The sequence below is a fragment of the Epargyreus clarus genome, unplaced genomic scaffold (assembly GCF_041222505.1).
Source record: "Epargyreus clarus isolate Ecla_fem2 unplaced genomic scaffold, WU_Ecla_fem_2.2 ptg000022l, whole genome shotgun sequence".
NCBI classification, from domain to species: Eukaryota; Metazoa; Arthropoda; class Insecta; order Lepidoptera; family Hesperiidae; genus Epargyreus; species Epargyreus clarus.
The window spans coordinates 142,501-166,026 of record NW_027332229.1 but is presented as its reverse complement, the minus strand read 5'-3'; the positions used below and the strand labels follow the sequence as shown (position 1 = coordinate 166,026).

The 23,526-nt window shown below is 39.5% G+C and overlaps 1 protein-coding gene across 1 annotated transcript in view; it reads left to right on the top strand.

Annotated features, from left to right (window-relative positions):
• LOC140751207 (uncharacterized) overlaps positions 1-23,526 on the top strand; it is a 66,466-nt gene that overhangs the window by 37,289 nt on the left and 5,651 nt on the right. The window contains exons 3-12 of the mRNA XM_073085068.1: positions 1,125-1,258; positions 2,529-2,597; positions 3,859-3,920; positions 5,185-5,314; positions 6,732-6,798; positions 7,655-7,892; positions 8,683-8,802; positions 21,784-21,894; positions 22,486-22,587; positions 23,431-23,499. Coding sequence (XP_072941169.1) covers positions 1,125-1,258; positions 2,529-2,597; positions 3,859-3,920; positions 5,185-5,314; positions 6,732-6,798; positions 7,655-7,892; positions 8,683-8,802; positions 21,784-21,894; positions 22,486-22,587; positions 23,431-23,499 — 1,102 coding nt within the window. The remainder of the gene's footprint in view (positions 1-1,124; positions 1,259-2,528; positions 2,598-3,858; positions 3,921-5,184; positions 5,315-6,731; positions 6,799-7,654; positions 7,893-8,682; positions 8,803-21,783; positions 21,895-22,485; positions 22,588-23,430; positions 23,500-23,526) is intronic.

Genomic DNA, 23,526 nt, shown 5'->3' with positions numbered 1-23,526 from the left:
AGAATATTACGACCTTAGCGCCGCCCAATACTAGGGAACACGACGTTTAGATGTATGGGGAGTTTCAAAATGATTGAAGCGATTGTAATTAAATAATTGAAGTTCTTTGTGATTCGATTGCGGAGGTTCCATCGTCATACGTATGTGTGTTTAATAACAGCAGTGTTAAGCGCTGCTGTGTTCTGGTTTAAAGAGTTGTAAGGACGATACTCTTACAGCAGATATCCTAACTTAATCCTCAGGGGTAATGAATGTTTAGTCGACCTCATATTGGAATTCAGTTCTATTTGGAGTTGCTAATAGATGTCGATGGATGGGGAGTGGGGAACACTTATTATCAGGAGGATTGCATGCTGTTTGTTACTATATTTATTAAACCAATAATTTGAATCGTAATACTGATAAATTTATATAAAATATTATTATTGACCGTAGGGAAAAGGAAAAAATATTATTTTTCGCACCTAAACATTTTTCTTATAAAACGTCGTAAGATAGAAACTTTACGTGCAGTTTCCAGTAGAACAAGTAGCGCCATCTCTTGCCATGTAGAAGAAAGTCGCAATGGTTGCGTACATCGGGATTGGCCTTTCCAAAGTGTAAAGTGTGTTATCTAGAAGTCTACTTATATTTTTAGTTATTTTTTAATCTATCCGGCTACAAAATTATGTTTTTGACGTGTGCCTATTACACCTTCTGCATCTACGTTCTATAATTATTGCGCTTTCCGCACACTTTAGGAATAAATTATTTTTTACCCCTTTTTTTTCTTAAATGTTCATTGTTTGGCAATACAGATTTGAAATTATATTTTTGGCTCTTCACCCATAAGAGAAAATTGTCAACTTTGAGAGTTTCATCCACTGCCGTGGTCCCAATCTCTTTGTGAACAAATACATAATTTGGTTGTTGCATAGGCTCTATAAGTCGTCAAACCATTATAGGCCTATTAGTGGGCTAAGACCTCTTCTCAGAATTTGAAAGGGGTTTATATTATAATCTACCGCGCCAGCAAAGTTTGATAAACTTCATATTACTTTTTGAACTTTCCAGTGTGCATGTTATCTCATATCATACGTAGGTAAGTGTTGTCAATATTTAAATGTGTATGTGTTTGTTCGTAGCGATGGCAGCAGCGCCGGCAGCCCGAAGGAGGCGTACGTGGCGCAGTCGCCGCCGCCGCCGCCCGCCAAGCGCGCGCCGCACCACGCCGTGCACCACGCGCCGCACCACCACGACCAGCGGCGGCTCAGCTCCGGTAACACGCGCACTGATTTCATTGTCTTTTTAGGGTTCCGTACCCATAGAGCGAAAACGGATCCCTATGACTACACTCCGCTGTCTCGATTTGTTTTTACACGCTTTTTATTAGCTTCACCTGTATGTTTGTATGTTTGTTTGTATGTTTGTTTGTATGTTTGTAACCGACTTCTTTGGGCGCGATTTTGACCCACTTTAAACGGCCAGATTTCGTTCAAACTTTGTAGATTTATTTCACAATTATACTATTTACTGTTCCTTAATTGATTCCTAGATTCATTTAGATTTTCTACTTTTTAGTTAATTTTATCATAAAAGCGTGTTTTTTAGTTTTTTGAACTATATTTATTTCTTTTTAGGGTTTCGTAGTCCATAGCCATAGGGTGAAAACGGCCTATCACTAAGAGTCCGCTGTCTCTCCGTCTGTTACAGGGTTCTATCTCCTGAACCGTAATAGATAGACACTTATAATTTACAGAACTATGGCTTCCATAACAACAAATACTATAAATGAAAATATCTTGAAAATAAATCAGGATCGCCATAGAGGATACCTCTATTTTTCGACGTTTTTCGCTTTACCTATTGAACCGTAAAAAGGAACAGTTCAAACTTTCACAATGCATTTACTTCAATATCTGCTATAATGACAAATCCTAACAATAAAAAAATTGGTGGTACGAAACCTTCCAGGTGTGAGGACGACTTGCACTTGGCCACTAATTTTAATATAGGTGTAGCAGACGAGCATGCATATCACTTAATGGTAAATACTACTGCCGCCCATGGACATTTGTAATCGATCCCAGGTAGGATTAAATTCCTACCTGAGGACTAAGCTGGAACGCCTCGGAAAAGTATATCTCCTGTACCGCACAAACCAGAACACAGCAGCGCTTAACACTGTTGTTATTAGGTAGAACTAGGTGTGGCGGTGCTGCCGCTGGAGTCCAACCGCAAAGAGTTCTACTACCTTTTAAATAATAACAAACGTTTATTTACTTTTTAATTGCGGTTTCCGCATGACGTTTGTCTTCATAATCAAAATCTTTCAGGCACAAAACTTGTAAAATAGATATGCCAAGAGATTCGAATACAATATAAGCTTAGCTTATTTACCCGCATTTCGCTGCGATCACTTTACAAGTCCGACCTAGTCTTAAGTAATATCCCAGATGCGAAAGACAGAATTTTTTACGGTAAGGTTAGGTTAGCTTACATTAGAACTAAGAAACAGCTCTTAAATGTAATTGTCGTGTGTTTTCCAGGCGGTGGTGCGGGCGGGTCGCGTCGCGCCGAGCGCCGCGCCGCGGTGCCCACGGAGCGACGCCGAGTAGGTACTGTACACCGCGTCATCTCTCTTAGCTTGAACACAGATAGAAACTACTTATGTTCACATAGAAATTGCCTTGCAATGCCATTTTTATTGGTTAATCAATAACGATTAAGCGTTTAAGCAGACGTGCTACCTATTGGACAGTAGTCATCGCCGCCTGTAGAGATTTAAAACACCAGAGGACTCGTCAATGCATCGCTTTGAAGGAGATCTCTTTTTGTACCTTTCTTTGAAGAGCCACATGTCATAGCGCGCTGGGAATACCTCAGGAGGAAGTTTTTTCTACGTCCTTGGCAAAAACGTGCACAATTGGGACGCCAGACACAAAGACTAAACTAAAGAATATTGGGCATAGGTGGTAGAAACTTTCCTGGTTCGATTCCTGAAGCCCCATCGCCACATTTATTTTTGGCAAATAACAGCGGCAGTATTAAGCACTGCATTCTTGTTGGAAGGTTGTATACATTTGAGGTAGTCGTTGCAACAGTCCTAAGGGGTAGCAATACATCTGTACATAGGAATCTTATCTGGGGTCGTCTTATGGATGTCCGTGGGGTGCGGTAGTTACATATCATCATATAGTCGTCCGTGTGCTGCTTCATAAACCACACTGCCACGCCCATAAGGACACAGGACCACCGGTTTTGCTCCGAGATCACTCGACTACGTCACACCGTCTCGGAGGCACTTTCCCTGCGTTGCGTAAACGCTCTGTATTCGAAATTATCTGGGTTACGCGCGTCCGTGCATCCGTGCGCTGCGCTCATACGCTGTTGCCATCGTAAACATTCACCGTTGACCCGTAACTAGTGGATATGGGCTTAGGACTTAATTCGGGGGAAAAAAATATAGGTAACGGAACTGAATACATTTTCGTAAAAGTCAATATTCGCATCTTATAAGTATTTGTATTTGATTCTAGCTTTTGCCAGCGACTTAGCATAATCACATAACACACATGTGATTATGTCACAAACTTTAAAGCCCTACTTGACTCCCTTTAGAGTTGAATTTTCAAACTAACTTACAACCTCTATATAATCCCCTTAGGAGTGGAATATTAAAAAATATTTGCCTAATCATAAAAGCCAAAGTCCAGGCTTCCATATTTAGTGGTTAAGGCTCTATGATGATGAGTCACTCAGTAATTTAGGATAAGTCTCTTCATAAACATTAATGTACGTAATTTTATCCTTATAAATCTTAATACAATTACAATTAAAACAATAAAAATAAAGTTGTATATTTATGTTATATTACAGAGTTGCGCACGAGTCCGGGGGGCGCGGGCCCGTCCGGCGAGCACCTGCACCATCACCACTTGGTAAGTAATGCACTGATAGCAGGTGTAGCCCCAGCAGGGCAGGGGTGAGTCACAGGGGTTATGACCCTCCCCAAAACCGTCGAGTCCGACTCGCACGTGGTCAGATTTTTTCTCGAGTGGAAACCCTGTATGGATTCCTCTCTGCCGCGGGGGTAGCGGAGAGAATATGCCGGACTTTACAATAAATACTAAAATGTACACTTAAAACGCGTTAGAATAATTATAGTTCAAAAAACTAAAAAACACGCTTTTATGATAAAATCAACTAAAAAGTAGAAAATAATTTTCAATCTAACAATCAATTAAGGAACAGTAAAGAGTATAATTGTGGAAAAAGTGTGGGGTGCTCCATTTATCAGGTTCGAAAAGCACCCTCCCTTCCCCCTTCACTCAGATCTTATGCAGCGATCACGCCTGACTGTTCGTTTATAAATTTTAGGTAGTCTTCTTATTTAGCAGAATCAATAGAATATTCTACATTTATATTATGTAATCACACCTATTTATGATTCCAAATAGGACCAGAAATAGACTCGGACGTTGGTCACAGATGCTTTGCTATGCCCGAGGACAAAGTTGTAACGCCTCGTTTGCATTTCCGCCTCGATATACACTTTAAAGCTAAATATGGCATGATACTATTGTTATCAACCAGAAATTCTAGCGTAGTCTAATTAAATTTAGTCAATATTAATTATTCAGTTCAATTGTAATCTATTAAGTAATTTATGTGTAGTCTTATCAACACTTTATATAGGTTTTTTACTTTTTCATTTTTAAAAATAGTAGAACCATATGGTTTAACTCCGGCGGTACCACTGCCACTACTATTTCTACCTAATTACAGCAGCGTTAAGCGCCGCTCCGTTATGATTTGAAGGGTGTGGTAAGAGAGACATAGTTTGCTGAGGCGTTCCAGCTTAGTCTTCAGGAGTAGCGGCGCATTTCTGGAAATCCGATCTCAGGAAAGAATAGGAATATCTAATCCTTTCTGGGGTTAATTACAAATGTCCATATACCGTTCCGATCCGGTAGTAGTTTAAGAAAAATATTGTAACTGACAATTTGTAAGTGCCGCCGTTGGCCTGTACAAAAAAATTAATTGTACATGCCAACGACGGCACTTACCTTTCATTTCATTTCATTGTCGGCAGTAGCCACTTACCATCGCGTAGACTGCATGCTCGTCTGCTACTCCTATTTTAATAAAAAAAATGTTATATAAGTTGTAGTTTGTAATGTACTGTTGTTCTTGTGTTCTCAGGACACGAACCCGCTGGAGGGCCCCGCGGAGGCGGCGGGCGCGGCGGGCTCGTCCGACGGCGAGGTGTCCAGCAAGGCGGGCGACTCGCCCAGCCGCAAGCGGAGACGCATCTCCAGGCACCTCTCCACAGGTAACAATCAACACACACACACACGCACGCACGCGTTCACACACACACACACACAGACATACAGACATAAACACACGCACGCGCGCACACACACACACACAAACACGCACGCGCACACACACACACAAACACACACGCACACACACACACATAGACATAAACACACGCACGCGCGCACACACAAACACGCACGCACACACACACAAACACGCACACACACACACACACACACACACACACACAAACACGCACGCGCACACACACACACACAAACACGCACGCGCACACACACAAACACACACACACACACACACACACACACAGACATACAGACATAAACACACGCACGCGCGCACACACAAACACGCACGCGCACACACACACACACAAACACACACGCACACACACACACACACAGACATAAACACACGCACGCGCGCACACACAAACACGCACGCACACACACACAAACACGCACGCACACACACACACACACACAAACACGCACGCGCACACACACAAACAAACACGCACGCGCACACACACACAAACACACACACACACACAGACATACAGACATAAACACACGCACGCGCGCACACACAAACACGCACGCACACACACACACACAAACACGCACGCGCACACACACACACACACAAACACGCACGCGCACACACACACACACACACAGACATAAACACACGCACAGAGAGAGAGAGAACGAGAATGAGAGAGAAAGACAGACACACGCATGTGGAACACACGCACGCATGCGTACACGCACAAATCCACACTCACAAACGTGACGATAGATCGATAGATGAATGCAATAGTTGAGTACCACGAGGTTTTCATTATGAAATAGAATATATCCGATTTATATCCTATATATATATCCTATATATAGATTATATTATACCAATCTCTAGCAAAAACCTAAAATTGTCAATTTGTAATACATAGAGATTGTAAAATTTCGATTTTTGGTAGCCAAAACACTAGATAGATCGATTATCAATAACGGGAGTTTATGAATAGACAGATAGATAGATGGATTGAAACATGTATGCATAAACATTTAAAGTTTTATTGTATACTAGCTTATGTATGTATGTATCCCTTGGGAACGGTATATAACGGTACCTATTTTTATTAAAAGGGATGAAAGGTATGTCCTATGTGCTTTTCGGAACCCCTGACGACGTGTATACACAATTAAAGATAAAATAACAATCGGTTGAGTAGTTAAGGCGTGAAAGTATAACATACAAACTCACATTCACATGTATAATATTAGTTAAAATATTAGCAAAACACTGACAGAATGGGCACATATTAAAACGTACCTTCCTCAGACTTCTCATACATCAAATGCGTGTTATGAAAGTAATAATATTGTGTGTGTGTGTTACAGGGGAGAGCAACGTGTCGGCCGCGCCGCCGGTGGAGCGCCGCGCAACGAGACACCACTACCAGCCGCCGTGAGTCACCTACACCCAGGCTGAGTCTAGACTCATCCATAGTGTCTCTATTGTGTACACTCATTAACTCTAGCAGCTTAAGGGGGGAGCGGAAGCGGTCCGCCCCGGGGCCCCGATCCTGTAAAAATATGTTCGTCAGAACCAAACAATCTATGAAGTGTGTATCAGTCAGGGAAAAAAGTCACCGAATCACAGGTGAACTTTTTACACTGGGGGCCTCCATTCAACTTTCCGCCCCGAGCCTCGGAAGACCTTAGTCCGCCACTGCTAATTAACCAGATAAACTGTTATTTGATAGTTTCAAAGGTGGTAAGAACCCTTTGTGGTTCGACTCCGGCGGCGCCACACCTATTTTTGCCTAATGACAGCAGTGTTAAGCGCTGCTATGTCGGGTTTGAAGGGAGACATATTTATCCGAAGTATTCCACCTAAGTTCTCAGGGGTAACGGCGCTCTTGTGGGCGATCTCAGGTAAGAATATGATCTTATCTAGGGTCGATTACAATTGAAGTAGCCACTTACCATCAGATGGACTGGTTGCTCGTCTGCTACTCTTATATTATAAAAAATAGTATTGCATCCATACACATATAATATTATTGCGTCTGTAAATAGTGGAGACATGGAGATGAGTGTTTTACCACTCAAACGCAAAATTAAAAAAAAAACATTTTTTTCATATAAATATCTGCCTCAGAGGAGAGCACACTTACAAACTTATGTGTATCAAACAAAAACATTTTGTAACATTAATATTAGATGAATTACATTTTAACTAAAATGAAAAAAAAGTGTAACAGAGGCAACTAAAATAATAGTAATATCTCTGTTTAATACGTATAATGATGTGTTTTCAGTCGTCGAGTGCGTTACGTGAGCGGCGGCGGCGGCGGCTGGCACGAGCGTCTCGACCAGCCCCACACGCATCCCGCGCATTCCGTGCATCCCGGCCATCCCGGCCATCCCGGGCATCCCGGACATCCCGGGCATCCTGCACATCCTGCGCATCCCGGCCATCCCGGCCATCCCGCTCATCCTCACACGGCGCACTTGCAGCACGCTCACCACACGCCGCTGCTGCTGGACATCAACCAGGTCGGTGGGGGATTGGAGGGCTGGGGGTCGTGTCGTTACAAATAGAAGACGTTGTTTATATATGGTAGAGTTAGCAATTATTGTCATACTAAAGTTTTTTATATCACTTCAGTTGCGTCTGAGAAATTCATGATAAAATAAACTAAAGATATTATGAGTCAAGTACGACATTTTCTCCGGCGCGTATATTTTTGTCTGACAGCTGTATGGGGTTTAGGTCTTATTGAGGAATCAGCCGTCTGTATTAGACTTATTTAATGTCAATGATCTATATAGGCTTTTACTGTATGGATTTGTTATGGGTCTCAGGCAATCATCTATTATAGAATTTTAGGAGCGGCAGTGTTTACTTAACATAAATTTTATGGACCTCCATGGGCGTATTATTATTACTTGATTGATTGCATTAATAACTTTCAAATTACTTCAACTTTTCGAAGTCGCATGATACGGTGTTAGTCACGCTAGAAAAAAAAAACAAAAATAATGATGGTGATTTATTTAGGAACCATATATGTCCAATTAATCATAATATAAACAAAGTCTAGAAGCATTCATTTGTTTCGTCGTCCGCTCGGCGTGACGTGACCTAACGTGATGTGACGTGACGTGATGTAACGTGACGTGTCGGGATGTGACGTGACGTGACGTGATGTGACGTGACGTAACGTGACGTGTGACGTAAAGTGACGTGATGTGACGTGACGTGACGTGACATGATGTGATGTGTCGTGGCGTGATCTGACGTGACGCGGCGTGACGTGACGTGACATGTCCCATATATGTTCAGATGTCGCTGCGCGGTGCTCGGCTGGGCGCTCTAGGCGGTGTGGGCTGGCCGCACCGCGAGCACCAGCACCCGCCGCATCCGCAACATCCGCAACACCCGCAACACCCGCCGCGCACACAGGTATGACGCGATAGGAACGGTGGCCACACATACCGGTGGACGAGCCTCTTGGGTAGATTACATAGATATGACAGGACGAGGCTCTTGAATAGCTTACATAAGTGTGATAAGAGCAGTGTTAAGCGCTGCTGAACTTGTGAACTTGTGAATTTAATGGTGTGATAAGAGAGTTATGTCTGAGGCGTTTCGGATCGGTGGCCATCAATACCGATGGACGAGTCTATTGGGTATATTAAATAGGTATAACAGCAATGTTAAGCGCTGCTGTTATTAGGAACGATGACCACCCATACCTGTCGAGTCTCTTGGGTAGCATATATAAGTATAACAGCAGTGTTAAGCGCTGCTGTGGTTTGAATGGTGTGATAAAGAGATACTTGTGTATGGAGTGGATATTCACCCCCTTTAAGAATATTCCCGGGCAAAAAGGGTACAGGTGTATTCCCACTCACAGTCCAATACCTATGCAGGTATACCTGAACAGGTGGTGGATTTCCGGTGCACAATAGTGTGTACGGCAGGTATTCCATAGATGTATGTCAAATAATGGGAGTACTATTTGTATGAAAGATACATTTTGGAATGTATCTTAAAGAGTAGGAATCCGTTGGGTCTCTTGAATATTTAAAGTAGTAAGAAGAATATCTCACTTTGAGATACTAGTCCTTTGACTTTTTTTTAATTAAACTGTCCTATAAAATAATATAATAGGTTGTTTACCGTATAAAAAAACTGTTATTGATATAGGACTTGAATTATTAGTCTATTAAATAATGATTTCATTTCAATATACATTCATACAATCCACATCTCTGACTTATTAGAAATTGGGTCATTTAAAATTAGAATTGCTTAAAATTCAAGTACCAAATAGTGATACAGGTATGAATGACATAGAAAATGATGTATGAAGCCAAAGTGTTCTAAATCTTGACCTGAAATACTTGTATTTGTCGCCTGGTGTAACACAGACCCAATGTAGGTCTCAAACTAAAATCAAATACAATTTAAGGTTGGATATTAGTGTCTTATTCATGATAGAAAATGTTAAATCGATTTAAATTCAGATACAGCATACTGTTCGAGGGTCTACAAATGATTTATGTGTACATTTATTTTTAATATTGTATTTATTTTGTTTTGTTTTATTGCATCGATATTACAAGTACAATTTCAACTTCAAACCAGTGTTTAATAAAGCGGATACGTTTCATACATGACACATACATATATCGAGGAAAACTCACTTTAATTTTAATTTTGAAAACATTTAATCATTTTCTCTCATGAGAGAGGAGTACAATTGAGACACGTCACGACAGAAAGGGACAGGAATACTATGACATTTGAACCTCTCTTTCTTTTGACAGCCAATTCTATTCTATTTGTGTCAACTCACACACAAAACACACACACATACATACATTTTTTGTTAAAATCTTTGTATTTTGGTTGAAATCGTTCGATGATATTATACAACTATACAATTTTGTATTTCTAAGTATACTTAAAGGCAACTTTGGTCTGTTCATTTTGTTTTGTAAAAGTTTATTTATGAAATATACATAATATGTCCTTTGAAAATAAATAATTGTTATAATTAAATATTTAAAATTGACAAGCATTTGCGCGATGGTTAAAATTACATATTTTTATAGAAAATTTTAGAAAAAAAGACAGTTCATAAATAAAACAAAAAACAGTTCAGCCCCTTTTTCATGCCTATTTAGTATTTTTTTTTTATTTATATATAGATAAACCTTTACAAAACCAATGAAAGAATTGACAACGCGTCTACACTACCGTCTATCTGGGCATAGCATATGGCGTCCGCCATTTTGTTCACGATGACGACTTATATCAAAATGGCGGACTTTGTATTCTCCTCTCGTTTATTCTCTATACAGTGCGAGCGAGAAATACATACAAAAGCTGTTTTAGAACATTCTCTGTGGAAATTAGTTATAATATAATAATCGTTGAATTACTGGTGCTCTTAAACTAAATGATTTACAGATACTAAGTGTATTGTGTATTGCAGAAGTCAGTTTACAATATTTGTAATATTTTGAACTGACTTCATATGTAATGGTCGATGTATATTATTGGTAACTTTAAATACAGTATTTGTGTATACACTGCATACTATGCTACATAATATTATTAGTTTAACCACAATTCTTATAACATGATCGTCCTAAATTAAAATAAATTTTCTATTAATATGTTATTTGTTTTGTGTTATATTGAACGATTTTAAGCGAAAACTAAAGTTTATTAGTACTAACCTAAGTACTCGTGTTACAATCACAAAAACTGTAAATTATTAGCAATTTGAAAATAATTACATCGACCATTATGTACTATCATTAATGATAGTAATCGCTTCATTATTCTAAGTTAAGTAAGTTTAATAAGTCATCCAGAGATTTAAGATAAGTGTAAGTGTCTAGATAAGTTCGCAAGTGTATTGTACACTCTAGTTGATAAGTGTCGCGATGTACCGCTCTCACACCGACCATCATTCGATACGATTTTTGTAATTATTAAGGTTTCTCTGAGAATCGATATTTTAATGCTAAAATACAGTGGACATTTTTCCAATGCTATGCAGATTATGGTCTGTTTCAAAATAAAGTGGGCCAGAAATATCGTAGGACTATATCTTGTTTGCCACTTTCGACCATTAAATTAAATTCATTTATTGCAGGATAAGGTTGAATACATACGTGAAATATATTAGTATTGTGCTCCTTTCCTAACCCAAAGGGTATGCAAATTACAATTTATAACCATTATGAGTCGTTATAAAGTATGGGTGTCACTTATCAAAGGATCACATCCAAATTATTCTTTTTAATTGCTAGGTACCTTTTTTACCGTGAAAAAGATCAAAAACTTTGACAGTGTAATTCTGGAAGCGGTGGTGCCATCTTTTGGTGGCTTCTGAACAATATGATTTTCTAAAATAGAAAAATCTGTTATAGAATTGAATCATATTAGAACGAAATTTATGTAGCTTTAGTTTGAGTTTACATTAATATGTACTTTATAGTACAATCGGTTAATTGTCTATCAATTCGATTATCTAATGATAAAGTTTAAAGTTAAAAAAGAAATGGAAAATAAAGGGGTAAAATATTCAACGATTCGCCGATCTAACGACCTTGTTTAAAGTACAATCAGTCAAATATCTTACGGTTTGTCCACGAGAGTTGTCAGAGGAGCCTTAGTGTCATACGTCGTGTTCACGGCGATGGTATCGGTGTGTGTGTCGGTGTGTGTGCCGGGCGTTGTCGGGCGTGTGTACTAGCGGGTCGCGTGTGGCGGCAGGTGGCGGGCGCGGCCGACGTGTGGGGCGCGCTGCTGCCCGCCGCGCCGCACCACGCCCTGCGCTACCAGGTACCACACCACGGACCACCGGACATCATAATACTGTAACACTACAGTATACACTACAACACACTACAACACACTACGCCACAGTACACTATAGTACAACACAACACACCACACCACACTACAGTACAGCATAACACAGTGCAGTACATCACAGCACAACACAACACACAACGCTAGACCACAGCACATTAAACACACCACAACACACTATATACACTAGACCACAACATACTACACTACACTACAGCATACTCGACCACAACACAGAACAGTATAGCAAACCACATTGGACCACGACACAAAATAAAACTCCACCACACTAAACCATAACACAACACACCAAACCACACTATAACACGCTACAATACAGTACATCACAGTATAGCACACAACATTATACTACACAACACTACTTCCAGACCACGACGTAACATAACACTCTGCCACATCAGACCATAACAAGATGCAACACTACAACATTCTGGACCACGACGGAATATAACATTACCACATCGGACCATAATGCGCAGCACTACACTACACCAGGCTAGGTCATGATTCGATACTATGCCATACTCCATCACACTGGACCACAATACACTGCAGTACTCAACAGACGGTCACATCCGTTACACTGACTAGACACGCTACACTGCTACGATCAGTCGTCACATTAAATACCACATCAGACCAGAATACGACATAACCAGATACAATATCCCACATCACCCGTACCGGGCAACATTATTACATACTACGCCACGCCACCACACCAGACCACAATTCTGATAAAAAATCACTTATGATGAAAGCAAACTACTTTAATAACGGAGTAAATTTTTCCATTGACATTACAACTTTAAATGAAATTCTTTGTGTCTAATAAGTATATTATTAAAATTATAAAAAAGGAAATATATAATTCGAAAAAATATTAATCCAGTATTACATGTAATGTTTGTTACCACAATAATATCTGCTGTATTTTTCCCGTGAAATATTGAAAAAAATATATAAAAGTGTAATAATTACTATTGATAACATGTGTCTTACAACACAATAAAACAAAGATTTCTCAATAAGATACTGATCCACTCCACAATGTCAACATAATCCGCCACAAACAACCACTACACACAACTATCCACCACTGCCCACCACTGCCCACAACTGGCCACCACTGCCCACAACTGTCCACAGCATCGGATCAGGTGGTCCGCCACGGCTCCCGCCGGAGTCTCGTTAGCACTACCATAGTTTTAATGCTACCGTTTAATATTAATTAAGGTTTTTTGTAATTAATTTTGTGACTGGCTGGAATTGTGGCTTGTTGAGTTGTATCTGACGGACAATCTTTTACTAGATCTAGTCGACCAGGTGGCGTATGGACGTTACTTTTTACAAAACTAATCATGGTAATATAAGAAATTCAATTTTTTTCAAGTTTACTGTAGCGGGAATAGGGGGGGGGGGGGAGGGAAATGTATCGTTTATAATGACATGAAATGATGTAGCGTTTTATTTAATAAAAGTTTCTTTTTATTCAAGATATTAGTATTGGGAGAAAGGGGGAGGGGTCGTTCATTATATACTACGATAAAACTTAGTAAAAATAATGATCAAATAATATTTTTGTCTTTTTGACTAGTTAATAATAATGAGGTAGGGGGTGGGGGGAAAGTAATAGTAGTTATAATATGAATTAAACTTTGGATTAACCATTTATTTCTAGTTTCCAAGTTAAGTGAAGGAAGGGGGAGAGATCGCTTATAATACGATTATCCCCTAAATCTATGGACAAAATACGTTTATAATACGTCGAATTGCTACACAAATAAACATAAGTATCTTTTTTCCCAAGTAAATAGGGCATATTTAATCGTTTATACGTTGAATTGCTACACCAATTAACAAAATTGTTTATTTTCCCGATTTATAAATTTAGTGAACAGTTTTGTACAAAGTGACGTTTATGCGCATTGTGTTGTGGTTTGGTCCCCGTGTCGTCCCGGTCGCGGCTTGCGGTGTCCGGTGCGCCGTACCGCTTCCCCCGCGTCCGCACACTAGTGCTATGGTGTACACTCGAACAACGCGCCAGTGGACCTTTACACACTTACCACGCCTATTTCTGCCTCAGAACAGCAGTGTTTAATGCTGCTGTGTGTGGTTTGAAGGGTGTGGTGTTATCAGAGGTGTAGGCTTAGTTATCAGGGGTAGCGGCGCGTCTGTGGCCGACCTCAGGTAGGAATATCTAATCTTATCTGAGGTGTGTTACAGATGTCCATGGGCGGCAGTAGCCATTTACCATCAGGTGGACTACATGCTCGTCTGCTACTCCTATATTATAAAAAAAAACATGAAATGAAATGAAATTTATTTTATTGCCAGAATATAGTACACACAGATAGTTATAGCAAGAGAAGTTCGTACATTCTACCATTGCAATGGTGTACAATCATGTCAAATTGTAAAACTTAGATATAATTAAAAAAAAAAGTGTGTGTGTGTCAGCTACGACGCACGATTGGAGTTTACTCCTTACGAACGATAATTATGATATATATCGAATAGAAAAAAAGGGTAAATGAACGCATCTGCTAAAATGATAAGAGAAACAAACATATATTTGTAATTATTCGGATTATTTATATTACTTCAAATATATTTAATCAATTGATTAAAAATAAAATAACAAGTTGTGGCAGAACTTCGTAATACGCAGGCGCGCAACACACACGTACAAACATACGCACACATTCAACTCTCAGACTGGAGGTAGTGAACTATACAGTGAGACTACGAAGTATCGCGCAAAGAGGAGACCCCGAGAATGAGATACGCTGTGTAATGTATTCCATCTCATTCTTTTACACGTTCAATCCTACAGACATATATGTTTGTCTCTTTCTACGTTACGCCTCAACTTTTCGTGTTACACTTGATTTTACTCCTCATAAGATTTCCGTACCGGGCCTTATAACTCAAATCGTTTCTTAAGGAGTAAACTCCAATTAAAAAAAAAGTGCGGAGTGCTTGTTAGGGATGTGTGTTAAAACCACAAATAGGCTTACCTAAAAAAGCTACCACGCACATCCTTGTCGCCACCTTAGCTGTACTTTATCGCCTTTGGCTCCTGGCATGAAATTCGAGGGTTCGAGATAAGAATCTTAGATACGCACCTTTAATATACCAAAATTATGTGCGTGTTATAAATAACGTTTTAAGGATGATGATGATAATATCGTGAGACAAGTTACATACTTAAAAAATGAACTGAACTTAGCTCGGTAGACCATGGCCTAAACTTCTCTCAAGCTGAGAGGAGTTCTGTGCCCATCAGGGGGACAGTAATAGGAATACCACGTCACAGTAAAGGAACCCACTGGCGCGCCCGAGTCCCAGCGTGCCTTGTATTTGTCGCCCCGATCACTGCTACCTCGGAAACTTTCACCAACCCTTAGATCAGCTATTTTAACTTTTGTTTTACGATTATACTTTCTATGCCTTTTTTATAAATTCGTCCAGTAGATTTCGATTGAGATTCGCTTTACGATCCCGTTCTCGGATGCGCACCGCGTAGTTACCTGAATGCGTTTGGTCCCCGGCTCCCGGTCTAGTCCACTTACATCCTAGCGTAGCTGCAGCCACGACGTACACGGCACGCTGCGGTGCGGTCGCGGCGGGCGCCCGGCGGCCATCACCCGCGCTTTTGGTTTTCATATCTATACTAGTTCGTCTCTTGATGTTTCGACTTAGCTGGGTACACGTCTTTGTACACACGTCAACTCGAGCACCAACCGATATGCATGCCCAGATTATAATGATACTGTGATACTTGTGGTGAGGAGGGTACTAGATTTAATCCTATGTGATAATATGTACATGTCGCTTGTATAATGTAAGCTTGCGGGGAATCCGCAGTAGTCGTACGGCGATGGCAATATGACGCATTATATGCAATTTTATATTAAACTAACGTATATTACTCTGATGTAAGCTTCTAATGGAGATGCGTCATGATGTCACCGCCGTACAAATAGCATTCTACGCTCGTTCTCTTAAGAACTCTTTAATATTATGTACCGGTCGCTGCTTGACTCTCGTATGCGACTACCTACAGTCCTGCATCTACTATGTCTAATACAATTTTCAATCTTAACCTCTATTACATACTGAATATGTTTGGTACATATAGTTTTGAGAACTTTGCTTGCTATGTCACCCCTTGTATATTTAACAGTAGAGGAAGAACCTGCATCATTCATAGTTTCTACTTTGAAACCACTTTTGTTTTCAAATTATCTTGAATTTCACCGACTTCATGTGTCTTCATATGTAACGTCAGCTAACTTATATATGTGACGATCTTAGCTATCAGGTGGACTGTATGCTCATTTGATATATCAATATTATTTCAAAAGAAAAATTCAAAGTCAGCAATAATTTAAGAATATCCCTTGAAATAAAGATATCAATTTTTTTTCTACCATTCATTTACAAAATTTATACTGAAAATGTGAAACATGATATAAAACAAGTTTAACATTTATAATTTGCCTCAAATTAATTTTAAATAAAAATATTTTATGGAATATGGCATATGTAATCAAGAAGGCTACTAATGCTTCTGCAACCTCATACTTTTACGTAATGTTTCCCTTAAACCTAAGAATATTGATCACTAAGTGACCACATAGCACGCAAAGTCCCTTTACCCACTAGACCCCGTGAACGACTAGTTCTAGCTTAGGGGGTAGACATTAGTTACGTCATCTTTACTTACAGCAAAATCATGTTTAATATAATTATAATTGAGAGATCGGTTTTTTTTTAATCTAACGTTAACTTTTATTGGAAGAATACATGTTTTGATTAAAGGTGTTTTTTGGTTAAGAATAAATGATCATGCCTAGGGAGTTGTCAGGCTCCCCTTTTTTACTTCAATAGCGTTATTCACGCTGCATATACCGCCATCTATTGGCGAGTTGCGGAAAGTAGCGTCATCTTTCTAGTTTTTTTTAAATGTCCTATTTTGTCCGAGTAAAAATTTTGTGAATTTTTTTTTATTTACAATAACCAAATGTTCAGTTCTTGAAAGAAAAAAAATAGATGTTTAAACTATTTACTATGTTTGGCAACAAATAGTTCATTTTGTCAATGTAAAAGGGGCTTAAAATACACAAAAAGAAAAACACTTCCCGTAACTAATGCACACCCCCTAAGTATGACAATAAATACTATTTATTTATTTATTTATTTAATTATAATTACAAGTACATAACGGTTCGTGTTCGGAGTCGAGCAGCCGCCGAGTAGGTCGCGCCGCGGGTGCGGGCTCACTAATATTATTTACTACTTTACGATCACTCTATACTTGTTGTTCGACGGTACGCGGCCGCGTTGGTTTTGTGCGCGTCTCACGGTGCGATGGGAGTAGAGGATGAGAATATAAATCTAAGAACTTATCAATTATGTACGTGTTTTCAATTTAATGGAAGGGGGACATAAAAAAAACATATTTTTTGTTCTATGTTGTGTTAATTCGCGGCTTGAGTATTTTAATATAAAAATAGTGATTTTTCGTGATTTAAAAAGTTAGCATTGGAATGTAAAAAGAGATGTGTATTTTTCTGTAGATGTTGTTTTATTTCATTCTTATCTGATTTTCAAAAAGAAAAGGTTTATACGTTTATCCCGTATTTTTTGCCTTTTTACCTGAGATTTTTACTATTAATTTTACAGATATTCTTAAATATTACTTTAGTGTGATTTATTTTCTCATTCGACGTCTCTCACACACCGAGGGCGTGCTACAAAACCACGCGTTGCCTAAAGAGAATTGGTTCACAGAAATCGCTAGTTGGTTTCCGGAACCATTTCCACACTTCTAATACTTTATAAGCACCTGTCATGTTAGTGATTTTTACAAGCTTGGCTCGTGTCATTGTGGCCCTGACCGGAGCGCGCTGCAAACCTAGGTAGATTTAAAATTAGTTTTTTTAAATTAACTTTATTTGACAATCCCAGTGACGCAGCGGTTACTATAACCACAAAGGTTGAACAGAATAGGCATGATGACAGTATTAAAAAATCAAAGAATAAATGATTTAATTTAAAAAAAAAAATTGAAGATTTATTATATTTTCAATAAAATAAAAGTATAAAATACTGCAGTTGGCGTTCGTCTGAAACGCTAATCGGGACGAATGACGTCATTTTTGTATGGGATGTTATAGTGTGACGTCACCAACGGACGCCATGACACCCGCGAGCGTTTTCGCGCTTAATTCAAAATTGGTATAAATTTGTCATCATGCCCATTCTTAATTAAGACTTCTGTTTTGGGTCTAGAAGAATTCCCGGCACTCATAACTCGTTGTACTCAACTGTGGACGTAAAAATTTTTTTTTATTTTATATGTTTATTTGTATTAAATGGAGTAAAGTTTGCAGTGCGGTCGTGTAAGAAGGTTACGCCAGGCGTTGGATTGTGTTAACAGCGGCTGCTAGACGCAGTGTGACTTAGCGAGGTGGCGGTAGGCTGCGTAGAGACGTGTGCATCACATACTTTATACCTTACTATATGTAATACATAGACTCAGTCTGCACAGTGCTTGATGACATTATAGGTACTACGCGACGGTTACACGCGTTCCCATTGGCTGGTAACCGGCAATCAACCGACCAATCACAGCGCGGATAAATCGCGCAGTCTCCTCTGATTGGTCGATACGAACGCTTGCAACCGACACACTCTGCCATTCAGTTGTCGATGTTTTATTCATCTCACACTTCCGAACCGACTCTTCTTATACTTTTTATGTTTGTTTTTTAAAGTAAACACGAGTTTTTTTTAACGAATCTAACCGACGTTCTCGCGCCATATCACTCGTAACCTGTGGGTGTGACGTATGTTAGTATACCTGTGACGTAACATGGCGTTGGAACTCGGGCCCTTACAGCATGCAACACTTGAGCTCATACTGTTTCGTTCTGTACATACCGTGCTGGCTTACGTCTGCCACGGCTACGCGACTTTCGATAGTAATCTGACAGTATGATAAAAATGTTTGGATTTTTATCAAACTTTAAGAACTATCGAAAGTGGTGTAGCGTTTGTAACGTGTCGGCTTAGTTTGCTGATATGACGTCTAGCGTGACTCGCTAAACGATATGGCAATTTTTTTAACACTTAAATGCTATGGTACATACTTAGACCCGGTCGATTGCGACCTCCCAAATATTTTTTCGTAACTAACCCGCTCATTTTGGAAGGTGGTTTGTTTCGTGTGCCGCATGCATATATTTCCCCACCTGATACACCTGTGAATGTTTCGTGTTTTACGTGTAACATAATTTTCTGAACGTCGATCGAGTTCGCCCCGTGAGGACCGACGTTCGGGGTACTCAGAACCATCAGTGCTGCCAGATGTTATAATTTAGCTTTCTTTATTTCTTTTAACTATCTATAATTTATATTACGTTCGTTTTTAGAATGTAATTATAATCATCATTTCCTAATTCTCTTAATTCCTAATTTTATGTAAAGTCAGACGAAAATAAATAAATAAGTCACTTAAATTATTTCAGTACGAGAGAGTGACTTCACTTTTGTAATTATTTTATACTTTAATTGACTTTCTATATGTATAGTTTGAACAGTGGAAACTGTAGACGTTTGGAATAAGCGAATATTACTTGTATATTCCACAAAGGCTGAGGTTAAAAAGAGGTGTATAATACGATAAGTTACCACAAAGTTTGGTAAGTTCCACGAACGACTGGCAACACGGAGCTCGCGGCGACTCGGGGCGAACTGATCGCTCGAACGTCACCTTCATTCGCTAGCAACTCAAGCTTATCTTACCGTAGACTGGTTTCGATACTGTTCAAAATATTTGGCTGGTCGCTTTCACTAGACGTGGCTGTTTCCCCCGGATATGCTCCTAACGACATACAATTAACAAACTAAATATATGTGCGTAATAGTCTCGCGGGGCGGGCATTAACACTGGTGCCGTGTTCCATCTAACTAGCTGTTACAAATGACATTTGAAGCTGTAGGTTTTTCTCTCGTTCTTGAATTTGTTTTATGTGCATATTTAGTTACGTTCCGCTCGCGGGCTGCGGCGAGCGCGACAGGTGGCGCTGGGGCCGCGAAACTTGCTAATAAACTTGACATTACATACATATTCTTTTTTACATAATTAAACTTAGATGAAGTACTATTTGCATTCGTCAAGATAGCTCTTTTCGTGTCTCGCGCCTTGTCTACCTCGCTTACTCCATCCCGCGGTTCCGCTTACACCCCTGTGTATGATAATAGTTTATGAACATAGTTATATATCTGTTAGCGTTAGGTCACAATTTGTTTATATTTGTATCTTATGCTTTCGTTTTTTATATTATCATTAGGTATATTTTCACGTGGGGAGACTAATTTTATTTGTTTTTAAGCTTTTTTATACTTATATCGAGTATATAAACGAGTTATATATTTTAAAATCACCATTATATACAGTTTAATTGTGCATTTTTTTAATATTTTGCTATGTTTCGATCTCTACTGGTTTCTTTTGGAATTAAACTCGGCTTAGTCGCTTCTTGCAATCATCCGCTACTATGAGCCATTTATTTATTTTTATTACATTTTATTATTATTATACATTTGTTTCTGTTCTCTACATATATATCTGTCCTGTCTGTATGTATACCACGGAACGAGATGATAATCTGCAACGCTTTCTAGTTGAAAATGCGCCCAAAATGCTACCTTTTGTGTTCTGGTACAAGGTTTTAGTGATATGTATTTGTGGTTTTCATATTCGTCGGATATATCACTATTTTATTATAACTACTATTATAATATAATTAATTATCTTGAATACAGTATAATCCTTTCAATTATAAAAGTTCTGTGAACCATTGAAACTTCTATATAAATAGAAGTCGACGTTTACAATTAATTAAGTGAATGGTGAATGTATGAAATGGATTCAACTCATTCTTACCAATTGCAGTAACTAGAGACAACTGCAGATAAGTTCTCCAACTGTACACGCTAGTCATAAAAAATTATAAGAAACGGATTATTTTTTATAAAGTATAAAATAAAATCGTGATATATTCGACGGATCATTAAAAGACGTATTATAGCTGCAGTGCGGGCGACACCGTCGTACGTACGTAATGAGAATTGCAATAAATATTGAAAATTACATTAAAATCAATTTTATTAAGTGTTGTATTTTTTATTCTGACAATTCGTAATAACAAATTTGGGCATTCAATTCGCCATTACTGTATGTTTCTATATTTGAAAAATATTCTACAGAATGAGTTATCAAATACAAATAATTAAATGAGTGACGTCACAACACTAGACACAATAATTTGAATCATTGGGATGTGGGTTAAAACGTAACGTAAATTGTACGTTATACGTACGACGGTGTAGCCCGCTGCCGGGTACGCTCGGGCGCATTCGGGCGCACTCGGGTCCACTCGGGCGCACTGGAGTCCGCTCGGGTGTGTTCGGGTGCGCTCGTGTGCGCCGCCAACCTCGTGTGCCGCTGTGCAGATGGGCGGCGTGTACGCGGGGCTGCAGTACCACGGCAGCTTCGCGCCGCCGCCGCGCGGGCCCTTCGCCTCGCCGCCGCACGCGCATCCGCACTACATCGCCAACTCGCAGGTCAGTATCATACATACAATTAAGGTGGGATAAAAATACGAAAGTGTAGTGTGTACGAAATAGAATATCTGCACGTTGTGACTGAAATTGAAATTACACGCTTATGGGCAAGACAATTAATTTACAAATTCAAATTAAAATCATTTACATTGTTTTAAATATAATAAAAATGTTACCTAAACATATTGTGGCTTTAAAACGTCAGGTCCTGTGAGCCTGTGATCCACGTGCCTAGTACCTTCAAGTTTTATTATGGATATGGTGCCAAGCCAGGGTTCTATCAGGATAGAGCATACATAACGTACCTTGTTGCTCGTTATTCTACTGGGTTTACTACGAGATTGTGACCAGGCTTCACAAAATCGCACTACAGATCCCTGTTTCCTGGTCTTCGCATGATTCTTTCCACCACTCTTTAATAAATCATATTGTCTTGCATTTAAACAGGGCATGTTCGATGGGTGATTGCCTAAACGCAACTCCATTGGTCGTTTCCAGCAGTCAGCTCTTTGACCACATTTAATTTGGACCTGGTAAATTTCAGAGATAAAGGTGGCTTAGTGTGAGACTAATATGTTCGATGTTCCCCAGCGCGCGGAGGGCCGGCTGGACATGCTGGGCGGCGAGGGCGCGCTGTCGCCGCTGCAGCCCGCGCCCGACCTGCACCACGGCCCGCTCGTCATCGCCGGGGAGGTCGGTCACTACACACACACACACACACTACAACACCAATACCAATACACCAACACTATCACACCAACACCAATACACCAATACCAACAACAAATCGGAAATAAATCGTCAAGCCGTTTGGGCTGTAGGTCCTACCAAAGAATTAGACATGGTCGTTCATTTGTATGTATGCATTTATATGTCGACAATAAGTCGTCAAGCCGTTCTGGATATAAGACGCGCCAAAAAATAACACATACATACGCTCGGAAAACATTCAGCAGTCGGTTAAAAATACTAATGATCACACACCAATACATACGAAAACATCACAAAAAGTATAATGTCCTCGATTTATCTTGAAGCTGACAGACACACATAAATAATTACCACAACACCCATATGGCAATCATATAACACCATTACGCTAATATTTATATATAATAATTATTAATAATTATTTATTGTTACACAATTAGAGAGCTATTTCAATTATGAATGAATCGAGTTACAATTTTTTACATACATGGATTTTCATTGTTATCCCACCAAATGTCACAATGTTATTTTACCGCGACGGCATCTACTTTAGCTTGTCGAACATGAAACAAGCGCCCCGGCAGTCACGTGGATAGAATTGCGCAAAAAACTCGTGAGTATAAATCCCAAAAACATACACATGATACAATACATTCTTTCGGACCACACTACCAGACCTTAGTCCTCGCTTCTGTTCAAGGGTTTACGATTTAAAAGAGCCCAAACACTGTATGGTTGCCGTTAAGTGTTGAGGAGTTCCTCTACTAGAAGACATCTAGACCATCACGTTGCAATGTAAAATATAACGTTAGTGTTGTGTTGCAGCCGCGCGGTAACCCCCTGGAGCTATTAGGGCCGCATCACACGAGACACACGCTCTCGCATCACCACCACGTGAGTATTGCATACATTTTATACGAT